Source organism: Brassica napus, chromosome C4 (genome assembly GCF_020379485.1).
Source record: "Brassica napus cultivar Da-Ae chromosome C4, Da-Ae, whole genome shotgun sequence".
In the NCBI taxonomy this organism is placed as follows: Eukaryota; Viridiplantae; Streptophyta; class Magnoliopsida; order Brassicales; family Brassicaceae; genus Brassica; species Brassica napus.
The window spans coordinates 55,617,605-55,628,888 of record NC_063447.1 but is presented as its reverse complement, the minus strand read 5'-3'; the positions used below and the strand labels follow the sequence as shown (position 1 = coordinate 55,628,888).

The window sequence follows — 11,284 nt, the reverse complement described above, 5'->3', positions numbered from 1 at the left end:
TTGTCGGAAATCTCCTCGGAATATACCGAGGGAGAACTTCATCGGGATATTTTCTCGGAAGTTCATCGATTGATGCGTTTTTAGACATATATCCATCGTTCGATCCGTTTATAAAAAAACGTTCGGAATATACCGAGGGACATCTTCCTCGGAATATTCCGAGGAACATGTCCCTCGGTATATTCCGAGGAACATGTCCCTCGGTATATTCTGAGGATAGGTGTCCCTCGGTATATTCCGAGGAAGATGTCCCTCGGTATATTCCGAACGTTTTTTATAAACAGATCGATCGATGGATATATGTTCAAAAACACATCGATCGATCGAGTAAAAAATATAATTAATTTCCTCGTAATGTAAAAAATACTAATTTTTTTAAAAAAATAAAATTTTTGAAATTTAAATTCGAAAATATAAAATTAAAATTAAAATTGAAATCATATTAATTAATATTCAAAGTTTCACAAATAAAAATAAAACATTGCGAGTTTTTGGAAAAAAAAAACTACGGGTTTGGCACGTCCGGGAACACCTCGTTCGGGTACATCCTCTGCATCATCTCCATCTTTTGCTGGCGAAGGAGAATCCTGAAAATGGCTGGAATCCCGAGACTGGCTCCCCGTACCACCACGACCACGACGCTGTCGAGGTCGGGTCGGATCATCATGAGACCCGTAAATTAAAAAAATATATTTAATAAATACAGAAATATATAAATTAATTTTTTTTTAAAAAAAATCTCAAATAATAGTTTTTAATCACAAAAAAAGATTTATAGATATTAGAAATATTTAATAAATATATAAAAATAGTTCTAATAAACAAAAAATAGTTTTAATAAATAAAAAATAGTTTAATAATTACAAAAAAATAGTTTTAATAATATATATATATATATATATATATTAAAAATATTTTTAAATTTCAAATAATAGTTTTTAATCACAAAAAAAGTTTTATAGATATTAAAAATGTTTTGTAAAATCCAAAAAATCGAATTTATATACAAAAAAGATTTTGTAAATCCAAAAAATCGAACTTATATAGAAAAATCGTTTTGTAAAATACAAAAATCGATTTTATATACAAAAATCGATTTTATAAATACAAAAAAAATAAAAAAAAATTATAAAAAAATTCTAAATTAATTCAACAAAACAAATTATTCAACCAAATCACAATTCTAAACCTATTATACAACCAAATCACAATCCTAACCAATCACCATAACAAAAATTTATCAAAACTACACAAAAACCTAACAAATAGAATCTAAGAGAATGGGATAGGGTCCTTACATGATTTGTGTAAGAGAAGGGGGAGATCGCCGGAGATATCGTCGGATTTCAGGGGGAAATCGCCGGAGAGAAGAGAGGAGTCGCGCAGCGGAAGAAGAGAGAAATGGGGAAGAAGAAGGGGCTCGTGGTTATAAAACCTAGGGTCCGACGGATATTATCCGTCGGAATTCCGTCGGAATTCTAATTTCAATTTTCGCGAAATATTTGCCCGGTAAAATGAAAATATTCCGAGGAAATACCGAGGAACTAGTGTTTGAGGTTTCAAAACATCAATTTTTTTTGCCGTATTTCATTTCTTATACAATTGTAATGCATACCATTGAGGATTCTTTGTATAGATGAGCATAAACCATGAAATAACAAATTTCAAAACTAATTGAAAGTATTCCCTTTACCGTTCATTAAAAGGCATAAGTGTTTCTCTTATGTTGTGGGATTTCGTTCATACAATCGGAAAAGTGTTAATTATACGGTAAGGAACAAATTTTTGACTTCATAATGAACGTAAGACACTTAATAAGGGTTATATAGGTGTTATTCAAACCGCAAAACGTTGTTTTCGGTTTAAAAACCCTATTTCCTCGGAATTTCCTCGGATTATTCCGAGGGAATTCCGAGGAAACCCTTTTCTTCCTCGGAACTTTTCTTCCTCGGAATTCCATCGGAATATTCCGAGGAAATTCCGAGGAACTAGTGTTTGGGGTTTAAATTCGTCATTTTTTTTTAAACGGATCGATTGATGGATATATGTACCAAAACGCATCGATCGATAGAGTATATCAGGTGTTCCTCGGGATTTCCTCGGAATATTCCGAGGCTTTTCCGAGGAAACAGGGTTTGGGGGTAACAATGTGATCGATCGAGAACAAAATCTCGTACGTTTTTTTATAAACAGATCGATCGATGTATATATATCCAAAAACGCATCGATCGATCACTAAGATTGACCAAAGCGTAACAATGTGATCGATCGATTAGATTATCCCATCGATCGATCGAGAATCTCAAGCATTCCTCGGAATGTCCTCGAAAAATCTTGTAAGTTTTTGTATAAACAGATCGATCGATGGATATATGTCAGAAAACGCATCGATCGATCACTAAGATGGACCAAAGCGTAACAATGTGATAGATCGATTAGATTATCCCATCGATCGATCGAGAATCTCAAGAGTTCCTTGGAATGTCCTCGGAAAATCTTGTAAGTTTTTGTATAAACGGATCGATCGATGGATATATGTCAGAAAACGCATCGATCAATCACTAAGATGGACCAAAGCGTAACAATGTGATCGATCGATTAGATTATCCCATCGATCGATCGAGAATCTCAAGCGTTCCTCGGAATGTCCTCCGAAAATCTTGTAAGTTTTTGTATAAACGGATCGATCGATGGATATATGTCAGAAAACGCATCGATCGATCATCTTGGGGCTTGGTATACACTAGGTTCGCTAGTACTACCATGTTCATAATCAGTTTCCCCATGATGATACCAAATTTTGTAACTTCGTGTAAACCCACTCAAATATAGATGAGTCCAAACATCCCACTCTTTAATAACCTTTCTATTTTTACAATTAGAGCAAGGACATCTTAACATACCTGTTTTTGCTTCCGGTTGTCGGTGAACTAACCCCATGAATTCGGTTATACCTCGTTGGTATTCTTCCGTAAGCAATCTCGTGTTCGGATCCAAATGAGGTCGATCGATCCAAGAACGAAAATAATTTGAAGAAGACATATTTTTTATGAATCAAATTCGTGTGTAAATAGAGTAAGAGGGAGGATGAAGATATGGAGTGAATGAAGAGGAAGAGGACTGCTTGTATTTATAGTTTAAATCCTGCCGACAGACTGAGAAAATTCCGACGGAATTCCGACGCCAACGGCTAGTTCGTCGGAATTTCCTCGGAATTTTGTAAAATCTCCCAATGGCTCTCCAACGGCTATAATATTTCCTCGGAATTCATCGGTTTTTTCCGAGGAACACATTTTTCCTCGGAATTTCCTCAGAATATTCCGACGGATTGATATTTCCTCGGAATTCCGTCGGTATATTCCGAGGAAATTCCGAGGAAACCAAATTTTGTGTTTCTTCGGAATTTCCTCGGAAATTCCTCGGGATATTCCGAGGATTTCATTTTCCGTCGGAATATCCGTCAGAATACCGATGTTTTCTTGTAGTGAGCGGTCTTTATTCTGGCTATTCTGCAACCCGTTTTTGCATTTTTGTGGGCCCCTCCTTAAAAAATCCACTAAAGACCCGTCCCCCTCCTCCGATAATCATGTCCTTAAGATTAGTATGAAACAATTCTAAAATACTATTCTATGTGTACTTCATTTGTATGTTAAATCACTTTTATAACTGTGCAATCTTTTTCTATTGACAAAAGAAATGATATCTAAGTGTCCACTCCTATAAATCATATATGTATAAATTTTCATTTCTTAGTAGGAGTAACTTTTATAGGTACACAAGTTAAATCATTTTGATACACTTCTGGACCACACTTTCCATTCCTTCTTTATTTAATTGTTCATATTTCGTAAAATATGAATTTCCATGAAAAATATAGAACTGATCATTCTCTGACTTCACATTTTACAAGAATGTTTTTTATTTTGTGTTTTATTTGTTCAGGTAAATGAAATAAAAAGAGAGGGAATTTACAAGTGTTGTTGTAATCACGAAAGCTGAAACAAGAGAAAGCATGAGTATATAGGAAGAAGAGAAAGGCATGAGATTACACAACACACTCTCTTCACTTTCATACTCCTTTTCAATCATTTCCATCTACATTTACCTCTTCATACTATTCTCCCTCATACAGATCACTTTTTATATATCAAAAACATTAAATATCGTAGAACTATTTAATCAAGTTACAGTAAATAAACTCAAACTAATGATTGACAATTATTAAACTTTTTGCACGCATAAATAATGTAAAAAAAGTTTTGGTCAAATGCAAATATGTTTACAATTACAAATTTGCATTAGGTATTTAGGTGTTATATATGTTGATTTGACAGATTCAAGTGATCAAATAGTTGACTTCATTTCTCTCAGAACATTTTTAGAATCACGACATGCGAATTTATAAATCAAATATTTAATTTTACGTTGTGTCCACTTTATATTTGACTTTAACTTCATTGATCAAATAGTTTAGTGACATTTTACATTTTTGTTGAAATTAGGACTTATCATTTACGTATCACATGTACATGCATGTGTTTTGTGGTGACTGTGCAGCCCACTTTCAGGTCACGAATGTTAATCATGTACTATTAGTTTATAGTAAACTGTAAATCGATAGTAATCATCATAAATCATAACTCTGAGTCTGTGATGATTGAGTTTGTGTGAGTACGCCATTCGATGACTCATGTGTGCATGATAGTAGAAAATAATCATTGACTTTAAAAAGTCCAATATCGAATCAGAGAATGAGTGAGCTTCGAGGTTATCAAGAAACCTTAACTTTTTCAGTACAACGATCATTACAAGACGTTATCTTTAGATTCTTTTACTTTTTCTTTGCAAGGAAACAATGAGAATGAATAAAAAATAAAATAATGCTTTCTTTTTTGCATAATCTTTTTGTTACACTTAAACGGCTAACCTTATACAACAAGTACCACACTATCATAGTCTCGTGAAGAACACACTTCACTTGTAATAATATGCAAAAAGAAAATCACTAAACATTAACACTAAAACATAATGATGGATTATGAAAAAAACTTCCATCTCTCAGTTTCATAATCCTTCACAAAACACATGTTCTTATAAATTTATCAAAATAAAATTACCTTCAGATTAATTAACTCTTCCAAAGTTAGAAGATCCATGAAAAGAAAAGAACCGGTTTGATACGCCAAATTAAGACAAAATTACAACCCTTTTCTACACCTGTAAACCGGAAATTTCACCCGTTAAGTTAAAAAATACCAAACCGGAAACAGACATAAGAGAAGTTGGACCAAACCTGTTGTCCCTGTTTCCTTGTGTTAAAAGAAGCAATGTAATGTCTCCATCACTCTTCAAGGCTTCAAACAACACCAACAATAAATTAAAAAAAAAAAATTTAATACACCTGACAAAAGCCGAATAAAATCATATACCATAAGTGATCAAGATATGACGAAGATACATACACAATAATTAACTCTTACAAGATTTTCAGAATCTTTTCTTTATCAAGAATAACACAAACGAATCTTACAGTTTCCTAATCAGTTGTTTTCACTGACGATGCAGAGATAATCATATCACATCAAATCATATCCAGTGCCTTAAAATGATATTATAGGAGAAACGTGTGGGCTAGTTTCTTGGCTGATGTATAATAAATGCATACCAGTGTCTTAAATAGACTTAAGTCTCTATTATGAGTTTTCAGGACCACTACTAGTCTACCACCCTTGATAGGTTCATGTCACTGACACTACATTCTATCTGCAATCTCCTAATTTTCTGGTTAGTTCTATGGATAGAGATGGTCACTGAACCTTTTAGAAAAAAGTTAGCTCGGTGTATCCTCTTGGGTAAGGCAAGAGTTCTTCAGCTTGGACCCTTGAAGTAGAGTAACTCGTGGCTCGTTTTAATCTCTTGTGATTTGACTCAACCTCTGCGCTGAATATGCCATAAACTGGTCTATGATCTGAGAATCTTGACTCCCCTCTTACATAACATAACTGATGCAGTCCTTCTCCATACCATAGTATTCTATCACACCTTTAGTAATAAAAAAAAACATATTGTCAAATCAGCAAATGGTTCTTGAATTTTTGAACTTTGAATTCAAGAAACACTAACCAAGCAGGAGTGCGACGTTTCTCCTTGGGATGCAAGTCATCTCCAGCATACCTATCTGAGTTATTTGAGTATTTGTAAGTCGGTGGGAAGTAGATCTTCCCTTCGTCCCATCCTTTAAACACATGTCCTCGTTTCTGCTCTATCCTTAACTGGTCGTTCTCTAGTAATGCCCTCCAGTTTTGCATCTCAACAAGTGCTTTAGCAGATCGGTAAGAGAGTGCTATCCGGTAATTCAGATCCCCAAGCCATATCACTCGACTGAATCAAATGGAAACAGAACATTTAAGTACAAAACAAAACATTGGACTCAGTCCAAGAGACTCTTGGTTTCACTTACTCATGCTGAAGTATATTCTCTGGAGACTTCTCTCCTGCAGAGCTCTGGACACGAGGAAACCTTGTCTTCTTGAGTATCTCCATCACATCAGAGTTTCTCCTCAGCTCATCTCCTTCTTTTTGTCCTGATGTCAAGTGAGTGCAGACAAAGCAAAAGCTTGTTTGGTGAAGCAACATGCTAATTGAGATTGATCCCTACAAAGAACCACAAAACCACATTTTAAACAATCCATCAACTAACTCAAGCAGTAGTAGAAGCACAAGAGCTTTTACCTTGTTTCCAAGATAACCCATTAATCCTCTCCCAACACAAGACACTTTCATGTTCTTGACATGTTCTCTCAACTCACTCTTCACCCAAACTGTCAAAAAGATACCAACCATCTGCTTGCTAGCCACCAAACAATACTGAGAAGAGTTCCAGGAGATTCTAGAACCATTCTCGTTCGACCCTGGTGAGTACAAGCCTGTGCTTGGTGAATCCCCTGGAGCATAATCATCATCTGAGTAACCACACCGAGAGACATCACTCTGCCTAGAGTAATCACTTGCTCTAGAGTAATAATCACTCGGTCTTGAGTAATAATCACTCGGTCTAGAGTAATCACTAGGCCTGTGACTGCACCTGAAGCTAGGGTCAAAGTCACTTGGTCTATGACTGAAGAAGACACGATCACACACGCTTAAACGACGCTCAAGCGGTGGTTGTGTGGCCGAAGAGTCGTTCTCATCCGTTCTCCATATGCTTGGGGTCTGGAAAGAGCGTCTGTTGAAGAAGGTTTGTCTAGAAGATCCGGAGAAGTCAGCATCAATCTCTGCAATGGGGACAGGGATGGGAGATGGAGTGTGAGAGACGCCGCTTGTCCCGGGGAGGTTGTTGAGTGTTTTTCTGATGAGGGAGTGCCATTTCTTGGCGGGACCGTTGTCTTCAGCTCCGAGAACGTTACCAGCGTTAAGAGGAACAATCTCTTGGAAGCTACAAAATGAAAACAAAGACCATTTTAAGAACAGTTCTTGAAGAAAGAGAAGATGTGGTGGTAACTAACTATACCCAAGTACGTATATATCTGCAGGAGCTGAGGAGTGAAGCCACTCGTCAAGGTTTAGATCTTCAGGAGGAGAGCGTCCAGCAACGTTCCATGTAGCTACAAAGATGCTGTAGTTTTGGACATCAATGATTCTTGGGTTCTCATAGTTCATTCTCCTTTGTCTAGCTTGCTGCTCCCAGTTCTTATTGAGTTTCTCTGTCAAAACTCAGGAGTCATAACAACAAACTTTTGCATATATGTATGTGTAGTTAGTTTGATGAATGGTTTTGTTACCAGCTTTGCTCTTCTTGATTGTGGATGGCTCCTTCTCTGAGATGCTACTTCTATGCTCAACTTCTACAACTACAAGTAAATTGAAGTCAATCACAACTCTTTAATTTCTAGGGAGAGCGGTGGTTAAAGTTAAAGCAGAAGAAACAGAAACTGTTTGTTTCTTTGCTCAAGAAAAAGACAAAAGATTGCAGTTAAACAAACGCCTCTTCAGAAAAAAAGGAGTGTTTACGTTTTTAAGACAAAAGTTTTGGGTACCTTGAGGAAGAGAAACATCAGCTTGAAACTCTTCTGTTTTGCTTTTGATGTTGAACCATTTCCTCACCATCTTCTTTGACCATGACAACTTCATTCAATAACCCAAAAACAAAATCAGTTAAAGGGTCTAGTGAAAATTGTTTATATGAGATTTCAAGAAGATGAACAAAAAAACTAAATACCTTGCTTTTCTTGGATTTGTCGTCTCTCATTGCTGCTTCTTACTTGTGTATCTGTTTGTTCTTGATCTGTCGACTCACTCCATTGAAAATGTCGAACAAAGTTTGGGGCTTTTAGTTGAATCACTGTTGACAAGAAAGAATTGGCTTCTTTCTTTGTTCCTCCTTCTTTGAATCTCAGACAGAAGCTAATGAGGGCAAAGACAGAGCTGGATCAGGATTTAATGGTTTTGTCTAAAATGGGTTTAATTTGAGAGACTCTTTCTCCCAAGAGAGACAAAAGAAAAGACTTTTTTTTGTTGTTGATTTGTAATAAGCAGAGAAAGTGTTGAAGAGACAAACAGTTTCTTGAAGCAGCCAAAGACAATGAGGAAGATTTTGGAGAGAGAGAGAGAAACAAAAGTGATTTGAAGAGAGAGAGAGTGTGATTAAGCTTTCGACTTGGTCCTGCTTACTGCTTCTTCTTCTAAGAGAGAGAGAGAGAGAGAGAATGTGAGCCTCGTTCTCAGTGAAACGGCAAAGTAAAAAAGAAGCGGACTTGAACAGAATAAAGCGCAGAGAGGAAGGAAACCTTACCTTACCTTGGACTTTTCAGCCCTTGTGTGTCTCTTTTTTTTTAAAAAAATTAATTAATTAATTACAATTATACTTAACCTGATTCGATTACAGCATGTGAGAATCAAATATTAAACGGATACTTAATTCAAAAAAAAAAAGCTTTGATGGTTTTGTCCGTTATTATTTCTTAAAATAAAGTTGAAAATAATTTTCTAAAATTTTGTAGTATTTGAATAATTTATACTGTTGGACCTAATATATTTTAAAGAGAAAAAGACAAAAATAGCACTAAATCAAGTTTTTGTTCCCAAACTAGCACTCAAGGTCAAAAGTCACAAAAATAGCACTTAATGTTTTATCAAAAGTCACAAATTTAGGGTTTAAAGCTAAATGGTGGGGTTTAGGATTTAGGGTTTAGGGTTTAGCACTACAAGAAAACACACCGAATTCCGACGGAGGTTCCGACGGACACCAAGGTCGTCGGATATTTGTGACGGAATACTGACAAATTTCCGACCAAATCCAAAAAAACTAAGTCGTCGGAATTCCGTCGGCCATTTCCGACGGAATTCCGACGAAATAGGGTTCGTCGAAATTTTCCGACGACTTTTCGACGACATTCTGATAAAAAATGTAACCTTTGTAGTCGTCGGAATTCCGTCGAAAAATAACGACGAATTTCCGACGACATTCCGATTTACAGGAATGTCGTCGGAATTCCGTCGGTATTATCCGACGGAATTCCGACGAACCATGTGACCGTTGCCGACAAATATATATGACCGTTGTATAGCCGTTTGAGATTGGACAATACCGACGGAATTCCGACGGACTGCTTTACATCCGTCGGAATTCCGTCGGAAAGTCGTCGGAGGTCCGTAAGCAATTTCCTATAAATACAACCCCTCCTCATTCAAATCATTCACACTTCATTCTCTCTTCATTCTCTTTAGTCATAACAATTCCGTGAAAATCATGTCTTCAGAAGTTTATTATCGTTCGTGGATAGATAAACCTCATTTGGATCCGAACACCAATTTGCTTACGGAAGAATACGTTCAAGGGATTGGAGAATTCATGAGGCTTGTTCAACAGCAACCGGATGCAAAAAGTGGTATGTTAAGATGTCCCTGCTCTTCTTGCAATAATAATAAGGTTATAAAAGAATTTGATGTTTGGACTCATTTGTATATGAAAGGGTTTTCACGTAATTATAAAGTTTGGTACCTTCATGGGGAAACTGGTTATGAATATGGTAGTACTAGCGAACCTCAGCCTGTTAGTGAACCTCAGCCTGATATTAGGTTAGAAGAATCTAGAACGGATATAGATTATGGTGTAGGTACTGAGCAGATGGTGTAGACCTGCTCGGCATGATGATAGAGGGGAGAGAGCAACATATCATGTTACTGTCCCAAGCATGTTCAAGGAAATAGGACGACTTAGTGGAAAATTCACGAAGCGGAGACTTACGGACACTGAGCACGCTCATTTGCAAACATATTTGCTCACCAACTGTGAAGATGTTCTACAATATGAGAGGTAAAAATATTTATTCATTTATTGTTAGATTAATATTCAATAAATTTATTTCATATTGATAATATTTTTGTATATAGTGTATATATGGCGGAGTTGCGTATGATTCACAGGCATACAACAGAAGATGAGCTTCGACAACTTAGAGATAACAGATTTGCTGCGTGGCTTCGTAGTTATGTGAGTCATATATCATATTACCCTATGCAAATGATTAGTTTAAATTTAATATATATAAACTAATTAATTTTGCAATCATATATGTTTTTTTTTTATAGGTGAATGATGGTTTGGCCAGAGGTCTTGTGTTCGATGATTGGATACGCAAATTTGTGCAGGGACCAAACTATGTTGTCAAATCATATCCTAAATTTTGTACGCGAGGATATGCATTCACAAGGAAAGGTCATTCTAAGACAACATATGATGCTGGTGTTTCATCTTCTTCTGGTGACGATGTCTACTACGGCAACATAAAAGAAATATTGGAAATCCAATTTCCTGGAATGGTTGGATTGCGTTGTGTAGTATTCTATTGTGATTGGTATGACACCACCCCAGATAGAGGAGTGAAGATTGATGCGTTTGGTGTTACATCATTCCATTCGCGGCGGAAACTTCAATATTATGATCCCTTCATTCTTGGTTCGCAAGCTGATCAGGTATGTCAATCTATTCATAATTTTTTACCAATATAATTAATTAATGTTATATATTGAACTAATACTTGTATAATTGATATGTATAGGTGTGCTACATCAGTTACCCTCGGGTGACGTACAGAGATGATCCATGGGTTACTGTAACGCAAATCAACCCAAGAGGACGAGTGGATGGAACTTCTGATGATGATGAACCATTGCAACCAGAGTCTACCAGCAACGCCCAGGCAGTTGAAGATTTGGAAAATGTTCAACTCGTTGAGAATTTGACTGTGTTTGGACATGATGCTGTCGTACATTCAGAGCCGGA

The 11,284-nt window shown here is 36.2% G+C and overlaps 1 protein-coding gene across 3 annotated transcripts; it reads right to left on the bottom strand.

Annotated features, from left to right (window-relative positions):
- Positions 1-4,862: 4,862 nt before the first annotated feature.
- On the bottom strand, positions 4,863-8,741 carry LOC106402028 (type IV inositol polyphosphate 5-phosphatase 7). Of its 3 annotated transcripts, none has more exons than XR_001280575.3 (10): positions 8,219-8,741; positions 8,037-8,124; positions 7,782-7,844; positions 7,511-7,703; positions 6,733-7,435; positions 6,461-6,654; positions 6,124-6,381; positions 5,817-6,042; positions 5,294-5,354; positions 4,863-5,217 (listed from the first exon to the last, which is right to left on the bottom strand). XR_001280575.3 is itself a non-coding variant. In XM_013842660.3 (8 exons), exons 1-8 carry the CDS (start codon positions 8,246-8,248, stop codon positions 5,820-5,822), a joined length of 1,758 nt encoding a protein of 585 aa, XP_013698114.1. In that variant the 5' UTR covers positions 8,249-8,740; the 3' UTR covers positions 5,410-5,819. The 3 variants fall into 3 exon arrangements, 1 of the variants encoding a protein (XP_013698114.1); XR_001280574.3 differs by having other exon boundaries at positions 7,782-7,850; positions 8,219-8,740; XM_013842660.3 differs by lacking the exons at positions 4,863-5,217; positions 5,294-5,354 and having other exon boundaries at positions 5,410-6,042; positions 7,782-7,850; positions 8,219-8,740.
- Positions 8,742-11,284: the final 2,543 nt, after the last annotated feature.